The sequence below is a fragment of the Anomaloglossus baeobatrachus genome, chromosome 4, assembly GCF_048569485.1.
Source record: "Anomaloglossus baeobatrachus isolate aAnoBae1 chromosome 4, aAnoBae1.hap1, whole genome shotgun sequence".
Taxonomy (NCBI): Eukaryota; Metazoa; Chordata; class Amphibia; order Anura; family Aromobatidae; genus Anomaloglossus; species Anomaloglossus baeobatrachus.
In genome coordinates this window covers 337,400,212-337,421,584 of record NC_134356.1, presented here as the reverse complement: position 1 = coordinate 337,421,584, position 21,373 = coordinate 337,400,212, and the positions used below count along the sequence as shown (strand labels likewise).

General features: G+C 44.1%; 1 protein-coding gene across 1 annotated transcript in view; it reads left to right on the top strand.

The window, feature by feature from the left end:
- The window catches only part of AASS (aminoadipate-semialdehyde synthase), a 151,909-nt gene that overhangs the window by 107,761 nt on the left and 22,775 nt on the right, over positions 1–21,373 (top strand). Inside the window, exons 14-18 of the mRNA XM_075345058.1 lie at positions 1,937–2,058; positions 2,809–2,938; positions 5,741–5,851; positions 14,203–14,311; positions 17,625–17,765. Of these exons, the coding sequence (XP_075201173.1) occupies positions 1,937–2,058; positions 2,809–2,938; positions 5,741–5,851; positions 14,203–14,311; positions 17,625–17,765 (613 nt within the window). The remainder of the gene's footprint in view (positions 1–1,936; positions 2,059–2,808; positions 2,939–5,740; positions 5,852–14,202; positions 14,312–17,624; positions 17,766–21,373) is intronic.

Here is a 21,373-nt window from a genome sequence, read left to right as displayed (position 1 = left end):
AAAAGTATATTCATGTGTTTGAATGACCTAGTCAAAATCCAGAGATAAATCCAATTGAGAATTTGTGGTAGGATTTGAAACTTTCTGTACAGATGCTCTCCATCCAATCTCATTGAGCTAAAGCTAGTTTGCAAAGAAAAATGGGCAAAAATGGCAGCTTTTAAATATGCAAAACTTGTAGAGACATACCCCAAAAGACTTACGGCAGTAATTGCAATGAAAGGAGATACTAGAATGTATTGACTCAAAAGGAGCTCCTTGAGAAAGCTACTGCAAAACACGTGTCGGAGTGTGAGGGTCACGACAGGACAATATTTTCAGGTGATGTAATTTATTATTGCTATATTTTTTCGTGTCTGTTTGCCAGCCTGTTGATTGAACAACACTTGTTCCCTCCTTCGTCCTGGCTTGACTGCCTGTGCATGGCATATATTGTGCTTTGTGAACACACCTATCTATTCACCTTATTTTTTTGGTGAATTTCACATTGTGTACTTAGTCCCACCTTTTGATGGTGTCCCGTTAGGGGGTGGGACCTACACAAGAAAAGTCATTGGTATATGCTATGCACTAGTAGCTTTTTAGTCGGGACCATGGAGGGGTATTAATTGGTTTCACTATGTTACCAACGGAACATGCTTTTGCTGCGCTCTGATTGAGTTTTGCACATGGTGACTTATTACATATATGTACTGCTTCAAGATGGGGATCCACCTGGATGGCAATTAACTACTTATATATAGGGTACATAATGTGCAATACTTGTCTATGGGTTGCAGCAATGCATTTAATTTCTTCAATAAACCCAGAGTTATGCTGGCACAGGTGTATACTCTCTAACCTGTAAAAAATAGTGACTTTTGTTTGTCATTCTTTGTATTCGGTGCCTTTTGCTCGTTTTTAAATATTTTTAATGACTATTAATAAAGATGTTTTTATTGTTTTTTTGCGTCACTCCTTTAATTTGGGCATCTACTGATGTCCATGGTTGTATTTATTTATGCTGATATATCATGTAAAATCACATTAAAATGCATTTAAGTTTGTGGGTGTAACGTGAAGAATGTGGGAAATTTCACAAGGCATGAATACAAAGGTACTGTGACTAAAGATAAATCCAATTACTTGAGGAGGAGCACAATTTGTACTGCAATGTCTTTGCTATTTAAAAAGAACTCCTCGACCTCCCGACCATTGTCTGCAGCCAGTCATATGGCACGTCAGTGGGTTTTGCTTTTGTAAGAATTGTAGATTTACTGGGAAAAACATTGTATTATCACACAAAATACCTATTGATGAGAGAAAGTAGTACTATATTACATATGGAATACTATTATAGTTTTAGTATCTAAACAGTAAAAGGAGTTTTCCACGCCTAATTTATATATTTAAAGAAAAAAAACAAAAAAATAATATGCAGCAGACTAAAATAAAAGTAGGACTTGCACCTTAAAGAGATTATCCACTACTTTTACATTGATGGCTTATCTGTAGGATAGTTTATCAATGTCTGATCGGCTGGGGGCCGACACCCCACACCCCTGCCAATCAGGTATTCTCTGTGCTGCCGGCGTCAGCTGGTGGCTGGTAATGCTCAGTTCCAGAGCTGTTCAGTTTTCTGATAGTATTTGGGTACTGTACATCCACTTCCTATTGATTTGAATGGGAGGTGGATGTGTGGTAACTGGCCGCCACTCTCAGCTGAGGGGGCAAATCCGGAACTGAGCGTTTGCTGTCGGTGCTGAAAACAGCTGAATGGTGGACCCAGGTCGATCAGACATTGATGACCTATCCTAAGGATAGGTCATCAATGTATAAGTAGTGGATATCCTACTTATTTCATCAGGTACCCCACTGATCTTTGATTCCTATTTTGTTTTGTTTTTTTTGTTTTTTTTTATCCATGGAGTTTAACATATTATTATTTAATTACCAGAGAGTACGCCCAGTTAATGACTGTGGGATCGAAGAAGAGGATTCTAGTGCTTGGATCTGGTTATGTTTCCGAACCTGTCATAAGTTATCTTACAAGGGATCCTAATGTTGAAATTACTGCAGGTATTAATGAGTATTGTCTACTTTCAGCATCTTGTCCTTTTCCATTGATATTTGAGAAAATAGATACCTTTTGAGCAACATTTTACATATTGGATGTAAGATAAGGAAAAGTTATGTAATTTAAAAATCATTACGATTATGGGCACCATACAATTCTTAGGATACGTTGATACGGCATTGTAGGCGAACTGAATACTTTTGGTTACTCCAAAGTTAACAGCTGATTGCTGATGGGCACTGCATTCTGACACCTTTTATCTATCTTATTTCTGAAAGATGATAAAAACCAATTTGACACAGTAAACAAGCCAGATGCGGCCTAGACATGCTTGAATCTGATCGGGAGCATGCCTAGAAGGTTTCAGGCAGTGTTGAAACCCAAAGGAAATTTACAAAATACTAACAAAATAATATAAATTAAAATATAGATTTTTGGAAGCAATGAAAAGAATGTGTATAAATAATCACATGCTAAATAGTTGGAAGTCAAATTTACGTATGACATAGCCAAGATCATTGTCTGTAAAATGAAGGTAGTCTCACGCTCAAAGATCAAGTGGAAGGTGAGATATGGAGCCTGAAAGTCAAAAGTTCAAAACATTGTCAGTGTATAAAGTGACCAACCCATCTAATGAATTTGGATAATGAATTGTTAACATAATGTTGATTATTAGGCCATGCATTTGAATCCACTGATGGTATACTCTGATTGTTAAATTGAAGTGCTTGAGTTAATATTTGTTTTTCCAGTGTCCATGATTAAAGATCAAGTGGATCATTTATCAAAGAAGTATAACAACACAACCCCTCTGGAGATGGACGTCTTCAAGAGTGAAGAGAAATTGTCCTCTTTAGTCAAGAAACATCAACTTGTTGTCAGGTTGCTGAAGTCATTTTCACTTTGTCAATATTATTTAACATTATTTGAGTTTTTAGATGCACTATATGACCAAAAATATGTAGATCCCACACCTAATTATGGAGCCATATTGCTGGGCGCATAAAATCAGGTACACAGCCATGCAATTTCCATAGGTAAACATTGGTAGTGAGGTGGATCAGTGCCCACAAAGTGCTCAGTAAATTTAAATGTTGTTCTGACCATCAAGCTTATGCTGGTGTGACTGTCAGGTGCCCATGTATTTTTCACCATAAGTATATCTTTTTCAAATTACTATCGTACATTAGGAATTATCTATACACCTTTCGCACCACCACCACGTTGCTATTTGAATTGTAATACATTGGGGGACACAGTGGAGCCGCCAAGCAGAATCACAATCAGCTTTTGACTATGGTTTCCTAAACCGCTTTCTCAAAGTCTCAGTGACATATGCTATACACAGAACTGCTGCCAAGGACTACGTGCAATTCACCCCATATAATAGTTTGACACTATCAGGAATGGGATTCAGCTAAATGTTACAGCTAACGTTCTGCTGCAAATCTCAGGAACAAAGATGCAGCCTAAATGGTGTCAATAAAAGCATCAACTCATTCTGCAAAACAAAAGGGTAAAAAGCCAAACGTATGTCTGTTCACGAAAATAACAAAAAAGTTCTGGCAACACAAAAATAAAATAATAAACTTAGGGGTACTTTGCAACATCGCTACTGCAATGTCATCGGGGTCAAATCGAAAGTGGCGCACATCCGGCGCCAGGAACAACGTCGCAATGTGTAAAGCCTAGATGCACCGATAAACGATCGCAAAAGCGTCGTAAATCGGTGATCTGTGTAGTGTCGGTCATTTCCATAATTTCGCTGCAGCGACAGGTACGATGTTGTTCCTCGTTCCTGCGGCAGCACACATCGCTGTGTGATGTTATGTGCTGCTCATCTCCACCCCTCCGCTTCTATTGGCCGCCTGCCGTGTTACGTCACTGTGACGCCGCATGACCCACCCCCTTAGGAAGGAGGTGGGTTGCCGGCCAGAGCGACGTCACACGGCAGGTAAGTGCGTGTGAAGCTGCTGTAGTGATAATGTTCGCTATAGCAGCAATCACAAGATATCGCAGCTGCGACGGGGGCGGGGACTATTGCACTCGGCATCGCTACCATTGGCTAGCGATGTCGCAACGTGCAAAGTACCCTATAGTATTGCCATAATCCTACAAAACAAAGATGTAGAAAACGTAATACCGTTAAAACAAAACCTAATAAATTGAAATTTCTTCACACTTTCACCCAAAAGAATTGAATAAAAAAAACTAGAGAAAATCGCAGTGTCCTTAGAGTGTAACTTTAAACAAAAAATGATATAGAGTAGGAGTAATAGTGCAGAAAAACAAAAGAAAAAACTCCTAAAAAGATGACTTTATTAGTATTAATTATTAAAATCTATAAATATAAAAACCAAGTTGCTTTTACATAGTCATTATATAGACTGGTAAAATATGGTGGGTGTAGAGGGGTGATAGACACGATTAGTGAGGATAGTGTTGGTTGTCTACTATTCTCAAGGTAGAGGCAACTTTAGTAGTTGTGCTTCTTAGTCAAGTAGTTTTTTAATGAATTGTAGGGAAAATGGGGACGGACTATCTATCCCTCCCTTTCACCTACCTACCTTAGAGTGTAACCATCATTGTAATTCTTACTTAATAAATCAATAGTACACATGAAGATAAGCAACTCTGTAATATATCTTATCAGACAAATCTGCTTCTTTCTCTGCCAGACTTGATCAGTCATTATCAAAATTCTCATTTCTGAGGTGAAATCTATATTCAGTGAAGACTTTCCCATTACTGAGATAGGAGATGAGAGCTGCTACTGATAAGATTCTATATAGATAGAAGAGGGATGGGCGGAGCTCTGCCTCTAGCTCCTCCCTCTTCATCCAGCGCCTCCCTCTAGCTCCTCATTCTTCATCTAGCGCCTCCCTCTTTTATCTACATAGAATCTCATCAGTACCAACTGACATCTCCTATATCAGTAATGTGAAAGTCTTCACTACAGATTTGACCATAGAGCTGAGAATTTTGATAATGGGCAGCATGGTGGCTCAGTGGTTAGCATTTCAGTGCTGGGGTCCTGGGTTCAAATTCCACCAAAGACAACATCTGCAAGAAGTTTGTATGTTCTCCTCTTGGTTTCGTGGGTTTCCTCTGGTTTGCTCCCACACTGCAAAGACATACAGATAGGTAACTTAGTTTGTGAGCCCCAATGGGGACAGTGTTGATCATATCTGTAAAGCGCTGTGGAATTAATGACAGTATATACGGTAAGTGAATAAATATTTTTATTATATTATATAATGATAGAAAAAGTGATATTCCAAAGTTTCTAATTTTCAAATGGACTATTGATTTATGAAATAAAAGTTAAAATGAGCCACATTCTTAACTATGTCCTCTTTGGATTCAGTAGGAAACATATATACTTTGCTGCCGAAATTAATGCTAATCTCTTGGTGTTTGTTTCTCCGCTATTAGTAGGATTGCAGAATTTGAATAAGTAGATTTCTGCTGAGCATGTGTCGGATATGCTGCTAGGTGCACTGGTTTGCACGTTTTATTGCATTAGTAATTATTGTCGTCTCCTTCATTGCTTCTTCAAACAACCCATGTGTTGAAATTATTTTATAACTCTTGATGACAATTAAATGTAGAATGTACCCCTATTCCATAATGAAATACTTCCATGTTCTTGTCGCTTACACTTGCTTATTTTTCATTTTTCAGCTTACTGCCCTACTCTGTTCATCCGTTAGTGGCCAAGAAATGTATCAAGAATAAGGTGAACCTGGTAACTGCCAGTTACTTAACGCCCTCGATGAGAGAACTCCAGCAGAGGTATAATATGTGTCAATTTTTTATTTACTCCTTTTTTAATATTAAACTTTTCAGAGCTTGTAGAGTGCTGGCCAAAAGTATTGGCACCCCTGCAATTCTGTCAGATAATACTCAGTTTCTTCTTGAAAATGATTGCAATCACAAATTCTTTGGTATTATTATCTTCATTTATTTTGCTTCCAATGAAAAAACACAAAAGAGAATGAAACAAAAATCAAATGATTGATCATTTCACACAAAACTCCCAAAATGGGCCAGACAAAAGTATTGGCACCCTTAGCCTAATACTTGGTTGCACAACCTTTAGCCAAAATAACTGCGAACAACCGCTTCCGGTAACCAACAATGAGCTTCTTACAATGCTCTGCTGGAATTTTAGACCATTCTTCTTTGGAAAACTGCTCCAGGTCCCTGAGATTTGAAGGGTGCCTTCTCCAAACTGCCATTTTGAGATCTCTCCACAGGTGTTCTATGGGATTCAGATCTGGACTCATTGCTGGCCACTTTAGTAGTCTCCAGTGCTTTCTATCAAACCATTTTCTAGTGCTTTTTGAAATGTTTTTTGGGTCATTGTCCTGCTGGAAGACCCATGACCTCTGAGGAAGACCCAGCTTTCTCACACTGGGCCCTACATTATGCTGCAAAATTTGTTGGTAGTCTTCAGACTTCATAATGCGATGCACACGGTCAAGCAGTCCAGTGCCAGAGGCAGCAAAGTAACCCCAAAACATCAGGGAACCTCCGCCATGTTTGACTGTAGGGATCGTGTTCTTTTCTTTGAATGCCTCTTTTTTTTTCCTGTCAACTTTAATCCATGTCAACTGGCTGCAAGTGTAATTTAGTTTTCTTTGTCGCTCCATTGGGAGACCCAGACAATTGGGTGTATAGCTTCTGCCTCCGGAGGCCACACAAAGTATTACACTGAAAAAGTGTAACCCCTCCCCTCTGCCTATACACCCTCCCGTGGATCACGGGCTCCTCAGTTTTATGCTTTGTGTGGAAGGAGGCACACATCCACTCATGCTTTCCCATTTTAGTCAGCAGCAGCTGCTGATTTTATCGGTTGGAAGAAAAGAGGGCCCCCACAGGGCCCCCGGCATGCTCCCTTCTCACCCCACTACGTCAGCGGTGCTGTTAAGGTTGAGGTACCCATTGCGGGTACAGAGGCTGGAGCCACATGCCGTTTTCCTTCACCATCCCTTAGAGGCTCTGGGAGAAGTGGGATCCTGACCAGTCATCCATTTACTGGGACCGGGCTCCCTCCGCAGCCCCTGTGGGAATCTGACGGACAGGAGTCTATGTATCCTCAGGGACAGGGCCCTGCATCTAAAGGTACTCTGTGTCCCCATGGGGACTGTGCATGGAGCGCTTGTTTCACAGACGCTGCAGCAGCTGCTGGTTTGTGAAGACCGGGACTTCCGCGCCGACCGAGCCTGTTTGTCGGCCGCGGTATTAAATTTAGTCCCCGGCTTCATTGCAGCCTAGTACCATAACTCCCGCCCCCGGGCCTACCAGTCAGGGGTAAGGGCGGGACGGTCGACCTGACGTCGGCAGTGAGGGCTGGAGCAGACTTTAGGTTTCCTCCCCCCCCCTCACTGATCACTGTGGGCCCCAGATTCCCGCACTTTACTAGTCGCCGCCCACGGCTCCCTCCTCCCCTGAGAGCTCCGGCAGCCATTTTTACACACATTCTGCCGGTGGAGGATTTTCAGGAACGAGCTCTGCAGCTCTGGGAGACCTAAGGCAGGGAATCTGGTGGACACACACTCCGCTTTGGGCGGTCGGTAAGCCACACCGGTCACCCGGTGCTGGTCCCCCTAGGGTGCCGGAGTATATATATATATATTCGTATATATTTTCTCTGTTCGGCCGGGTTGTTTACTTTTGGCTATATACCCTCAGTGATCACTCTCCTAGGAGACAACAGCATGTCGTCCACAAGGAGCAAGGGTGCCAAGGCACAGGGTTATTTTGCCACCTGTACCTCTTGTGCGGCTAAGTTACCTGCGGGTTCCACCTACCCTCACTGTGAGCAATGCTCGACCCCTGTTGCACTTGCTCAGCCGGAGCCTTGGTCACTAGTGGGCCCCTTGGCTCAGGCAGACCCTCCTGCTTCCACTGTCCAGGCGGCAGGGACAGAGTTTGCAGTTTTTGCTGAGAAACTCTCTGAGTCGCTTTCACAATCCATGGCTCAGTCTATGGACAAATGGTCTGCCAAGCTACTAGAAGCCTTGCAGTCCAGACCGGTCCTTACACAGGCCCCGGGCACTGTTGGATCATCGCCTCCAGGCCCCTCTCGGTCTGCGCCGCAGCGTGCTCCCGGGGTGGCCCCTAGGTCTCACGTGGAGGACTCCTGCACGGACCACAGTCCCAGACCGGCTAAGCGGGCTCGCTGGGAATCTTCCCCGACTTCCTCACGCTGCTCGGGGTCTCAGCTTGAGGACTCTCTGGAGGACGAGGCGGACGTCGCAGCTCAGGGCTCTGACCCTGACGTTGCCCTCAATCTTGATACACCTGAGGGGGACGCCTTAGTAAATGATCTTATATCGTCCATCAACCAGGTGCTAGATCTTTCTCCCCCACCTCCACCTATAGAGGAGTCGGCTTCGCAGCAGGAGAAACACCAGTTTAGGTTTCCCAAACGTACACGGAGTGCGTTTTTCGATCACTCTAACTTCAGAGATGCTGTCCAGAAGCACAGAGCATTTCCGGACAAGCGCTTTACTAAGCGCCTTAATGACACACGTTACCCCTTCCCCTCTGACATAGTTAAGGGTTGGGCTCAATGTCCCAAGGTGGATCCTCCAGTCTCTAGACTGGCGGCTAGATCTGTAGTATCAGTTGCAGATGGCTCATCGCTCAAGGATGCCACTGACAGGCAGATAGAGCTCCTGGTGAAATCCATCTATGAAGACACAGGCGCGTCTTTTGCCCCGGCCTTTGCAGCCGTGTGGGCACTCCAAGCTATCTCAGCTTGTCTGTCTGAGATTAATGCGGTCACACGTACCTCTGCTCCGCAAGTTGAGTCTTTGACTTCTCAGGCGTCGGCTTTTTCGTCCTACGCCATGAACGCCGTCCTGGACTCTGCTAGCCGTACAGCGGTAGCATCCGCTAATTCGGTGGCAGTCCGCAGGGCCATGTGGCTACGCGAATGGAAGGCAGACTCTGCTTCCAAGAAGTTCTTAACCGGTTTGTCGTTTTCTGGCGACCGATTGTTTGGCGAACGATTGGATGAAATTATTAAGGAATCCAAGCGAAAGGACTCGTCCTTACCCCAGTCCAAACCGAAGAGACCTCAGCAACGGAAAATACAACCAAGGTTTCGGTCCTTTCGGCCCTCAGCCAAGTCCCAATCCTCCTCGTCCAACAGGCCAGAGAAAGGCCAGAGGAACTCCTATGCGTGGCGGTCTAAGTCACGCCCCCAAAAAAACGCCGGAGGCACTGCCTCCAAGGCGGCCTCCTCATGACTTTCGGCCTCCCCGAACCGCATCCTCGGTCGGTGGCAGGCTCTCCCGCTTTTGCGACGCCTGGTGGCCACATGTCCAAGACCGATGGGTGAGAGACATTCTGTCTCACGGTTACAGGATAGAGTTCAGCTCTCGTCCTCCGACTCGTTTCTTCAGAACATCTCCGCCCCCATCTCGGGCCGGCGCACTTTTTCAGGCTGTGGGCGTTCTGAAGACAGAAGGAGTGGTGATTCCCGTTCCCCCTCAGGAACATGGTCACGGCTTCTACTCCAACTTGTTCGTGGTGCCAAAGAAGGACGGATCATTCCGTCCCGTTCTGGACCTCAAACTGCTCAACAGGCATGTGAGCACCAGAAGGTTTCGGATGGAATCTCTCCGCTCGGTCATCGCTTCGATGTCACAAGGAGACTTCCTGGCATCAATCGACATCAAGGATGCTTATCTCCATGTGCCGATCGCACCCGAACATCAACGCTTCCTGCGTTTCGCCATCGGGGACGAACATCTTCAGTTCGTGGCACTGCCTTTCGGCCTGGCGACAGCCCCACGGGTCTTCACCAAGGTCATGGCATCCGTTGTGGCGGTCCTGCACTCTCAGGGCCACTCGGTGATCCCTTACTTAGACGATCTCCTAGTCAGGGCACCCTCCCGGGTGGCGTGTCAACACAGCCTGACCGTCACTCTGGCGACTCTCCAGCAGTTCGGGTGGCTCATCAACTTCCCAAAGTCCAAGTTGACACCGACCCAATCACTGACTTACCTCGGGATGGAGTTTCATACTCACTTAGCGGTAGTCAAGCTACCGCTGGACAAACAGCTTTCGCTGCAGACAGGGGTGCAATCTCTTCTTCGGGGTCAGTCACACCCCTTGAGGCGCCTCATGCACTTCCTGGGGAAGATGGTGGCAGCAATGGAGGCAGTGCCCTTCGCGCAGTTCCATCTGCGCCCACTCCAATGGGACATTCTCCGCAAATGGGACAGGAGGTCGACTTCCCTCGACAGGAACGTCTCTCTTTCCCTTGCAGCCAAAACCTCTCTTCAGTGGTGGCTTCTTCCCACTTCTCTATCGCAGGGAAAATCCTTCCTGCCCCCATCCTGGGCTGTGGTCACGACGGACGCGAGCCTGTCAGGGTGGGGAGCGGTTTTTCTCCACCACAGGGCTCAGGGAACCTGGACTCCGATCGAGTCTTCTCTTCAGATTAATGTTCTGGAGATAAGGGCAGTGTATCTAGCCCTAAAGTCGTTCCATCGGTGGCTGGAGGGCAGGCAGATCCGCATACAGTCGGACAACGCCACGGCGGTCGCGTACATCAACCACCAGGGAGGCACGCGCAGCCGTCAAGCCTTCCAGGAAGTCCGGCGGATTCTGCTGTGGGCGGAAGCCACAGCCTCCACCATCTCCGCAGTTCACATCCCGGGCGTAGAAAACTGGGAAGCAGATTTTCTCAGTCGTCAGGGCATGGATGCGGGGGAGTGGTCTCTTCACCCAGACGTGTTTCGAGAGATCTGTCGCCGCTGGGGAACGCCGGACGTCGATCTCATGGCGTCACGGCACAACAACAAGGTCCCGGCCTTCATGGCACGGTCTCAAGATCACAGAGCTCTGGCGGCGGACGCGTTAGTTCAGGATTGGTCGCAGTTTCGACTCCCTTATGTGTTTCCTCCTCTGGCGATGTTGCCCAGAGTGTTACGCAAGATTAGATCCGACTGTCGTCGCGCCATTCTCGTCGCTCCAGATTGGCCGAGGCGGTCGTGGTACCCGGATCTGTGGCATCTCACGGTGGGTCAGCCGTGGGCGCTTCCAGACCGCACAGACCTGCTGTCACAAGGGCCGTTTTTCCATCTGAATTCTGCGGCCCTCAACCTGACTGTGTGGCCATTGAGTCCTGGCTCCTAGCGTCGTCGGGTTTATCTCAGGATGTCATTGCCACTATGAGACAGGCCAGAAAACCAACGTCCGCCAAGATCTATTACAGGTCGTGGCGGATCTTCTTGTCCTGGTGCTCTGATAAGGGTTTTACTCCCTGGCCTTTTGCCTTACCCATTTTTCTTTCATTCCTTCAATCCGGAATGGACAAGGGTTTGTCACTCGGCTCTCTCAAGGGACAAGTATCGGCGCTTTCAGTATTTTTTCAAAAGCGCCTGGCAAGGCTTCCGCAGGTCCGCACGTTCCTGCAGGGAGTTTGCCACATAGTTCCACCCTACAAGCGTCCGCTGGAACCCTGGGACCTTAACAGGGTGTTAATGGCTCTTCAAAAACCACCTTTCGAGCCGCTGAGGGATGTCTCTTTATCACGTCTTTCGCAGAAGGTGGTATTTCTTGTGGCAATTACCTCACTCCGAAGAGTGTCGGAGCTTGCAGCGCTGTCATGCAAATCCCCTTTCCTGGTTTTTCACCAGGATAAGGTGGTTCTGTGTCCTGTCCCGGAGTTTCTCCCTAAGGTGGTATCTCCTTTTCATCTCAATCAGGATATCTCCTTACCGTCCTTTTGCCCTCATCCAGTTCACCAGTGTGAAAAGGATTTGCATTCATTAGATCTAGTGAGAGCACTCCGGCTCTACGTGTCTCGCACGGCGCCGCTGCGCCGTTCAGATGCGCTCTTTGTCCTGGTCGCTGGCCAGCGTAAGGGTTCGCAGGCTTCCAAGTCAACTTTGGCTCGGTGGATCAAGGAACCGATTCTTGAAGCCTACCGTTCTTCGGGGCTTCCTCTTCCTTCGGGGCTGAAAGCCCATTCTACCAGAGCCGTGGGTGCGTCCTGGGCATTGCGACACCGGGCTACGGCTCAGCAGGTGTGTCAGGCAGCTACCTGGTCTAGTCTGCACACCTTCACAAAACACTATCCAGTGCATACCTATGCTTCGGCAGATGCCAGTCTAGGTAGGCGAGTCCTTCAGGCGGCGGTTGCCCACCTGTAGGAAGGGGTCGTTTTTCGGCTCTCTTTTATTGAGGTATTCTTTTACCCACCCAGGGACTGCTTTTGGACGTCCCAATTGTCTGGGTCTCCCAATGGAGCGACAAAGAAGAAGGGAATTTTGTTTACTTACCGTAAATTCCTTTTCTTCTAGCTCCTATTGGGAGACCCAGCACCCGCCCCTGTTCCCTTCGGGCTGGTTGTTCTTTTGTGTACACATGTTGTTCATGTTGAATTGTTCTTTTGGTTATGGTTTCAGTTCTCCGAACATCCTTCGGATTGAATTTACCCCAGACCAATTTATAAGTTTCCTCCTTCCTGCTTTTGCACCAAAACTGAGGAGCCCGTGATCCACGGGAGGGTGTATAGGCAGAGGGGAGGGGTTACACTTTTTCAGTGTAATACTTTGTGTGGCCTCCGGAGGCAGAAGCTATACACCCAATTGTCTGGGTCTCCCAATAGGATCTAGAAGAAAAGGAATTTACGGTAAGTAAACAAAATTCCCTTCATTGCCAATACCTGTTAGGTGCCACAGGTAAGTTACAGGTGCTGTTAATTACACAAATTAGAGAAGCATCACTTGATTTTTCAAACAGGGCCAATACTTTTGCCACCCCCTTTTTTGTTTGGTGTAGAATTATATCCAATTTGGCTTTATGACAATTTTTTTTTCCTTTTTTTTTCATTGAAGACAAATTAAATGAAGATAATAATACCAAAGAATTTGTGATTGCAATCATTTTCAAGAAGAAACTGAGTATTATCTGACAGAATTGCAGGGGTGCCAATACTTTTGGCCAGGACTGTAAATACCACCTCTGACCTGCTATGTGGTGTACTAAGACTGATCAGTTCCTGAAGGTTCACTTTTCCAGAATTTGGAGTAGGATTCTATATGGACCATCTTGTTTTTAAAAATGTATCATCCTTCATCTTTATTTTCTTGGTGTTTGTTTTGTCACTTGAAAATGTGTCTCACATTCTATTTTCCTTGCGTTGCTTACCTCGTCAGTAGGTAAGTAGCCTAGAACAGCGCTTCCTGCACCATTTTATTCTGGCATAGTAGCCTGCTATTCATGTTCATAGTTTGTTGCCCATACATGTTCTATATGGATACATTTAATGGAATTTTTGCTGCCTAACCTGAGAGCAACATAATGTAGAGACAGAGACCATGATTTCGGCAGTGTCTCACTTACAGGACTGCTTGCTGTAGTTTAGGTAAAATCACTATTTTATTAGCAGAAGATTATCTTTAGAGAACTAGTAAATCTACTGCCATGTAGTCCTCCATAGTTGTGAAACTTGAATAATTCCGTCCTCACTCCTGATTGGCATCTTTCTGCCTATATACAGTGTATACAGAAAGCTCCCAATCAGTGGTGTGGGCGGGGTTATACAGAGCTCAGCCTTCAGTAAAACAATAGACCTTCTGCAGATAAAACCGTGATTTTATGAAAAGTGCAGCAGGCAGCCTAGTAAGTGATACATCACTGGGATCAGGGTTTCCTACATCATACTGCACTCAGATGGAATAGCTAAAACCTGGTGACATATTCTCTTTAATAATTCATTGATAGTCATTTTTGACAGTATGTTCAGCTTGTCAGTTGCTTATTTCTCCAGTTTTGAAGAGTTTCAGGGTCTTTTGATGCTGCTTAGTTCTGTGAAAGTATGTATTATGTATTTCGCTTTCACAGTATAATAAAACTTTTGATTTTGTCAGCTTGAACCCTGGAACTCTCTATTTTTTTTTATCTCCTTTTATCATGCAAACACAACAGGATATACATTGTTCATAACTCCTGGTAACTTTTGTGATGTAGTATAATAATGTATGTAAATATTGGACATATCAGTCCTTGAAAACCTGCAGAGTCCTCTGATTTTTCATAGTGCTACATGCATAGAAGCAGGAATTACTATGCAGCAGGACGTGGGGGCAATTATACGTGTTTGTATTTATTTGTAGTGTGGAAGATGCCGGGATTACAATCGTTGGTGAAATGGGTTTGGATCCAGGTCTTGACCATATGTTGGCTATGGAATGCTTTGATAAAGCTAAAGATGTTGGAGCAAAGGTACTACTGTAATTAAGATGTTACAATATTACTAGTAGGTTTCTCTTATTGTTTATTCAGTTTCAAGAAAATTCCCATATACAAGTTAAAATGGGATTATGTTAGTAAATTAGTAATTAGCTCCCTGATGTCCATTTAGCTTAAATGTCTTCAGAGTACGAGGAGAAAAAGGGGTTAATCCCGCGCAATCCGCCAAAATAAGGTGTAGAAATGTTGATAAATTAATCTCTTTTATTCCATAGGTCTACGTGTTCAGAGGTGTAAAAACCTCTTCCTCAGGACCAGAATATCAACATTGTTGATATTCTGGTCCTGAGGAAGAGTTTTTTACACCTCGAAACGCGTAGACCTATGTAATAAAAGAGATTAATTTATCAACATTTCTACAAATTATTTTGGCAGATTGCGCGGGATTAACCCCTTTTTCTCCTCCTACTCTGAAGACATCTGCACGTGGGGCCGCGGCAGCCGCCATTATCTCATGCTATCTATGGTGGTTGTGAGCCTTCACAACCACAATTGGTGAGTGTATTATATTATATACTACCTTGTTGCTTATCTGGTAAGACCCTAGCAGCGCTTCTGTTTTTTAGCTATATTACATTTTGCTTAAATGAAAGCCCCAAAATGAACAGAAAAGTTAAGAAATGTATCCTTTTTGTTATGCAAATAAGCTTTCTTACAGAGCGAAAGTAACTAGCTTTAAATGATCAACTAATAGATGTAGCTGACCTGTACATCAATGTCTGCTTCTTTTAAAAGGGTTCACCAAGAATGTGGTAAAATAGTATAATTCAAGCTGCAGCCTGTCCTAGTCATGTGTCAGTGTCCTAGTCATGGGTTGCAGTCTGAAGATATATTATATTGCTCCCGAGATGTGTGTCAACTAATAACAGCTGTATCACACATACCTCAGTCTGCGGGTTCTTATATGTAGAAATGTTTTATCCTATGTTATGCTTGATGAGGACATTTGTAGCTTCATCCTCCTCAGTCTGACAGCTTTATAGCCGTGCACAGAGACTGACTGTGCCTAACTGGAGAACAAATAAAAACTGAGGAGGATGAAATTGGAGCTAACCCCTCCATTGCTCTAAATGAGGAAGAGATATATTTCTTCACATACAGTCAGGGTCGAAAGTGTTGGCACCCTTGAAACTGTTCCAGAAAATGAAGTTTCTCCCAGAAAATTTTTGTAGTTACACATGTTTTGTTACAACACAAAATAAAATGAGAAACATTAGGTAAATTGCGCGTAATTTCACACACAACTCCAAAAATGGGACGAACAAAATTGTTGGCACCTCAACTTAATATTTGGTTGCACACCCTTTGGAATAAATAACTGCAATCAATCACTCCCTATAACCATATACCATCAACAAGCTTCTTACACCGCTCAACTGGAATTTTGGACCACTCTCTTTTTGCATACTGCTCCAGGTCTCTCATATTTGAAGGGTGCCTTATCCCAACGGCAATTTTAAGATCTCTCCACAGATATTCAATGGGATTTACATCCTGACTCATTGCTGCCACTTCTGATCTCTCCAGCACTTAGTTTCCATCCATTTCTGGGTGCTACTTGAAGTATGTTTGGGGTCATTGTCCTGCTGGAATACCCATGACCTAGGACACAAACCCAGCTTTCTGACACTGGGCACTATATTGCAAACCAAAATCCTTTGTTAATCTTCAGATTTCATAATCCCTTACACACAATCAAGGCACCCAGTGTCAGAAGCACCAAAACACCCCTAAACATCTTTGATCCTTCTCTATATGTGGCTGTAAGTACTGTGTTCTTTTCTTTGTAGGCCTTATTCCGTTTTCTTTAAAAAGTAGAATGATGTTCTTTACCAAAAATCTCTATCTTGATCTCATCTGTCCAAAGAGGATTTTGGCTTACTTAAGTACATTTTGCAGACTGCCATCTAGCTCTTTTATGTCTCTGTTTCAGCAGTGGGGTCCTTCTGGGTCTCCTGACATAGCATTTAAATCCAATCAAATGTCGACGGATAGTATGCACTGACACTGATTCACCCTGAGTCTGCAAGACAGCTTGCTTGAATTTCTTTGGAACTTGATTGGGGCTGAAATATCCACTATCTGAACTGTCCTGCGTTGCAACCTTTCATCAATTTTTCTCTGCCTTCTATGTTCAGGGAGATTAGGTACAATGCCATAGGCTGTAAACTTCCTAGCTATGTTGCATACTGTGACAAAAGGAATATCACTATTTCTGGAAATGGACTTGTAACATTGAGATTGTTGGAATTTTTCAACAATTTTGGTTCTCCAGTTCTCAGACAGTTTTCTTCTTTCTCTCTGTACTGCATGCTTAGTGTGCCACACACAGAAACACACTGCAAAGATTCATCTTCTCCCCTTTTCATTTGGTTTCAGGTGTTATTTTCATATTGCCCACACCTGTTATTTGTCACAGGTAAGCTTTAATGAGTATCACATGCTTGAAACAAAGTTGTTTACACACAATATTGGAAAGGTGTCTATTTTTTCTGGCCCATTTTTGGGGGTTTTGTTTGAAATTATGTCCAATTTGTATTGCTTTCTCTCTTTGTTTGTGTTGTTCCAATACACACAAAAGAAATAAACATGCGTATAAGAAAACATGTGTAATTGCAATAATTTTCTGGAAGAAATACTTAATTTTCTCAAAAATTTCAAGGGAGCCAACACTTTTGACCATGACTGTATGACAGACTATGCACCATACCGCTGACTCAGGTATGTGTGATAGAGCTCTTGTCAGTTGACACAAAGGTTTTGGGAGCTATATATATTCAGCCTGCAGCCTGTACTGACAGATTACTAGGACAGACTGCCGTTTGAATAATACCAGGGTCGCTATTTTTCATTCTCGGAGATCCCCTTTAATGAGCCTTGTCGAATTCCTAGGGATGATGCAAAACTTATTAAAGTGTTGGACATTGATTTCTAAGGAAGATACCTCTCCTAAATGGCAGTTTCAAGTTTTTCATTGAGTGAGCTAGTTTGCATATTTTTCTACCATACTGAGCTGGTATCTTTTAGGAGGGGCAGTACGGTAGCTCAGTGGTTAGCACTATTACCTTGCAGCGCTGGAGTCTTAGGTTCAAATCCCATTAAGGACAACATCTACAAGGAGTTGGTATGCTCTCCATTGTAGATTACGATGATGCTATATGAGTAAATAAAATGACAATGGAGCAGTCCTTCCCCAAAGTGTCTTCTTGCTAAATATACTAAAAGTCATCTGACCAAGGGTTGTGTGACATTTGCTGTCTCTGCTGATAATTTTTTTTTTCTGCAGGTGGAATCCTACCTATCTTTTTGTGGAGGTCTTCCAGCCCCTGAGTGTTCTGACAATCCACTGAGATATAAGTTCAGCTGGAGCCCTCTGGGTGTTCTCCTAAACACAATTCAGCCTGCCACATATTTGAAGAATGGAAAGGTTTTTGAAACATCATTTTTAATACTATACAATGTTATGTTATATACAATATTATTTTACAATCTGCCATCATTTTTGAAAATGTATAAATGACATTGTAGTAGATCTTATAGAGCATTTTGAAGCTTGAGTGGTACAAACCATTATGAACATCCCATGTTATAGTTTTACCCAAATTTGTAAGAGAATCCCATAGTGGTACTTAGGCCTCTTTTATTTTCTATGTACGTCTGAATTTATAATGATGCAAGTTTTTTCTGTGTCAGAATTGTGACAGGAAGAAAAGACAATGATATTGTCCATCAAATGCAGTATTTATCGAGATTTTCTCCCTGTAATAATTTTTTCCAGTTTAGAAAATCTCCCTATATGAAGCACCTAAAAGACCCAACCGAAATAAGGTTTCCAAAGGAGGGTGATTCACTCGCTACTTTACCCATTATATTGATAAACAGGAGAAGCAGAAGAACAAAACCAAAATTTAAAGTTTTTTAATATTTATTTTATTTAAATATGAAGTGAAAAATTACAAAACACTTAAAAATCAGGTGCAAAGAAAATGAGAGCCGAGCTGCATAATAACCTGCACGGATTTAGACAGGAAGAAAGGTTAGAGCCCCCCTCCCAGGCAGTGTGACCACACACAATTTTTGTACAAAGATACAGGGGAAACTGGCAGAGGTATTCACAAAAAGGGCTAGAGAAACTCTTGTAGTGGATGGAAAAAAATGCTTCAGTGTGGATGAAGTATATAGAGTCGAATAACAGGGGAGACTCACAGAGGTATTCACTTGAGGTAGTATAAGAGACTCCTGTGGTTGATGAAAGAAAATACCTCAATATGGGGACAAAATAACAGGGGTAACTGGCAGAGGTATGCACATAAGGGAGTATAGGACTCCTGTAGTTGATATAAAGAAGAACTGCCTCAGTATAAAATCAGATGTTTGAGCCAAAAAACAGGGGAACCTGGCAAAAAGCAGGGATAATTACACCAGCTCAAATATATGGTTAAACATATAAGGGAAGTGGACATGCAGCAATAATAAAAGGCTGTGTGCGTGCCTGTGACATTGCTGGATGTCCCATCCACAATGAAAACATATAGAAGAGCTGAATCTAATAGCCAGTATAGGTTATAAGTAATTTGAATCTTAAAATATTTAACAAAAAAAGGTAAACTGACTCATATAATGTATAGGGACCAAAAGGGTCAGACATGTAAGGTCAGTGAGACAGGGGAAAGAATACAAAAGGTGAAAGTTGTACATCAGCTGAAGGGAAATGTTAGTAAATTCGCAACAATTTCCTGTATGGATGTGTGGTCACGGTGGGTGGGAGGGGGGGTCCCCCAACAATCGTTTCACTAAGGTGTTTTTTCTAGGGGCAGTGATTGGTTTCGTTCTTCTGCTTCTCCTGTTTATCATTATGTTCCTTGAAGACCATACCCACCTAGGGGCCACTATTTAGTGGTACCCTGGTGTGTCATTCTCGTTGCTATGGCCCTTTTTGCATTGTGTTTACCCATAATATTGCTGTAACTTCTAAAAGAGACAATCTATCATACTGATATTTGGACTGTATATACTTTGATAAATAAGAAACTGGTATTTTAAAGCAGGTGTTGAAAATGTCCATTGTTTGCATCCAATCACGTCTGCATTCGCTGTTTCTTATTGTTCAATGTATTCCACAGGAAGTCTGGGGTCATAGCCTGAATTTCACGCTGTCTGTTCTGTCTGAGTGGTTGGGATATGCTAGAAGTCACCTTTTCACATCTTTTAATATCTACGAGTGCCTAGCGCTAGTATCTCACGATCCCAATCAGCTGCAAAAAAGATATGTGCAAAATCCCCCTAATTGCAGACTAGATAAATCATATAAAAACAATAATCAATTTGCACTCAATTAGAATAAATGTAACGTAGGCTGTAAATTCACAGTAAAAGCTATATATTACAACACTTGAGTATACAGCAAACATTAAAACAAGCTTTAATATGAATAATAAACATAAAAATATACCACTTAAAATACTCGTATGGCTGTATAATCCGTAATTGCAAAGTGGTGGGGTGAATATTGTAATATTTAACTATGTCCTTCGTGTAGATACCTTTATAATTTAATATTAACCCCTTCACGACCTATGACGTACCTATACGTCATGGTTGGAAAGCGTTGCCGACCTATGGGTACATCATGGCGATCATGCGGGGCACAGGAGCTGTGCCCTTGCGATCTCTGCCCAGAGCTTGGCTTACAAAGCAGCCGAGCCCCGACTCTCACAACCAAGATTGTTTATCCCCCAAATGCAGCGATCAATAGCGATCGCAGCATTTAGGGGCTGAGCGAGGGAGTGTACTCCCTCTCACAAGTAATTGGAACCCCCACAATGTGATCATCAGACCTAATCATTGCCATGGCAACCTGAGGTCATCATGACAACCTCCGGGTCACCCACCTAAGGGGTGTTTCACACACAGCGAGATCGCTGCTGAGTCACGATTTTTGTGACGCAGCAGTGACCTCATTAGCGATCTCGCTGTGTGTGAAACTGAGCAGCGATCTGGCCCCTGCTGTGAGATCGCTGCTCGTTACACACAGCCCTGGTTCGTTTTTTTATTGTTGCTCTCCCGCTGTGACGCACAGATCGCTGTGTGTGACAGCGAGAGAGCGACGAAATGAAGCGAGCGGGGAGCAGGAGCCGGCGTCTGACAGCCTGCGGTAAGCTGTAACCAGGGTAAACATCGGGTAAACAAGGTGGTTACCCGATATTTACCTTCGTTACCAGCCTCCGCCGCTCTCACGCTACCTGTGCTGCCGGCTCCTGCTCTCTGCACATGTAGCTGCAGTACACATCGGGTTAATTAACCCGATGTGTACTGTAGCTAGGAGTGCAGGGAGCCAGCGCTAAGCAGTGTGCGCGGCTCCCTGCTCACTGCACATGTAGCTGCAGTACACATCGGGTAATTAACCCGATGTGTACTGTAGCTAGAAGAGCAGGGAGCCAGCGCTAAGCAGTGTGCGCGGCTCCCTGCTCACTGCACATGTAGCTGCAGTACACATCGGGTAATTAACCCGATGTGTACTGTAGCTAGGAGAGCAGGGAGCCAGCGCTAAGCAGTGTGCGCGGCTCCCTGCTCTCTGCACATGTAGCGACGTTATGATCGCTGCTGCGTCGCTGTGTTTGACAGCTAAGCAGCGATCATAACAGCGACTTACAAGGTTGCTGTTACGTCACAGAAAATGGTGACGTAACAGCGACGTCGCTGTCGCTATGTGTGAACCCAGCCTAAAGCTGGTGTCACACACAGCGACAACGACAACGACGTCGCTGCTACGTCACCATTTTCTGTGACGTTGCAGCGACGTCCCGTCGCTGTCGCTGTGTGTGACATCCAGCAACGACCTGGCCCCTGCTGTGAGGTCGCCGGTCGTTGCTGAATGTCCAGCTTCATTTTTTGGTCGTCACTCTCCCGCTGTGACACACACATCGCTGTGTGTGACAGCGAGAGAGCGACGAAATGAAGCGAGCAGGGAGCAGGAGCCGGCGTCTGGCAGCTGCGGTAAGCTGTAACCAGCGTAAACATCGGGTAACCAAGGGA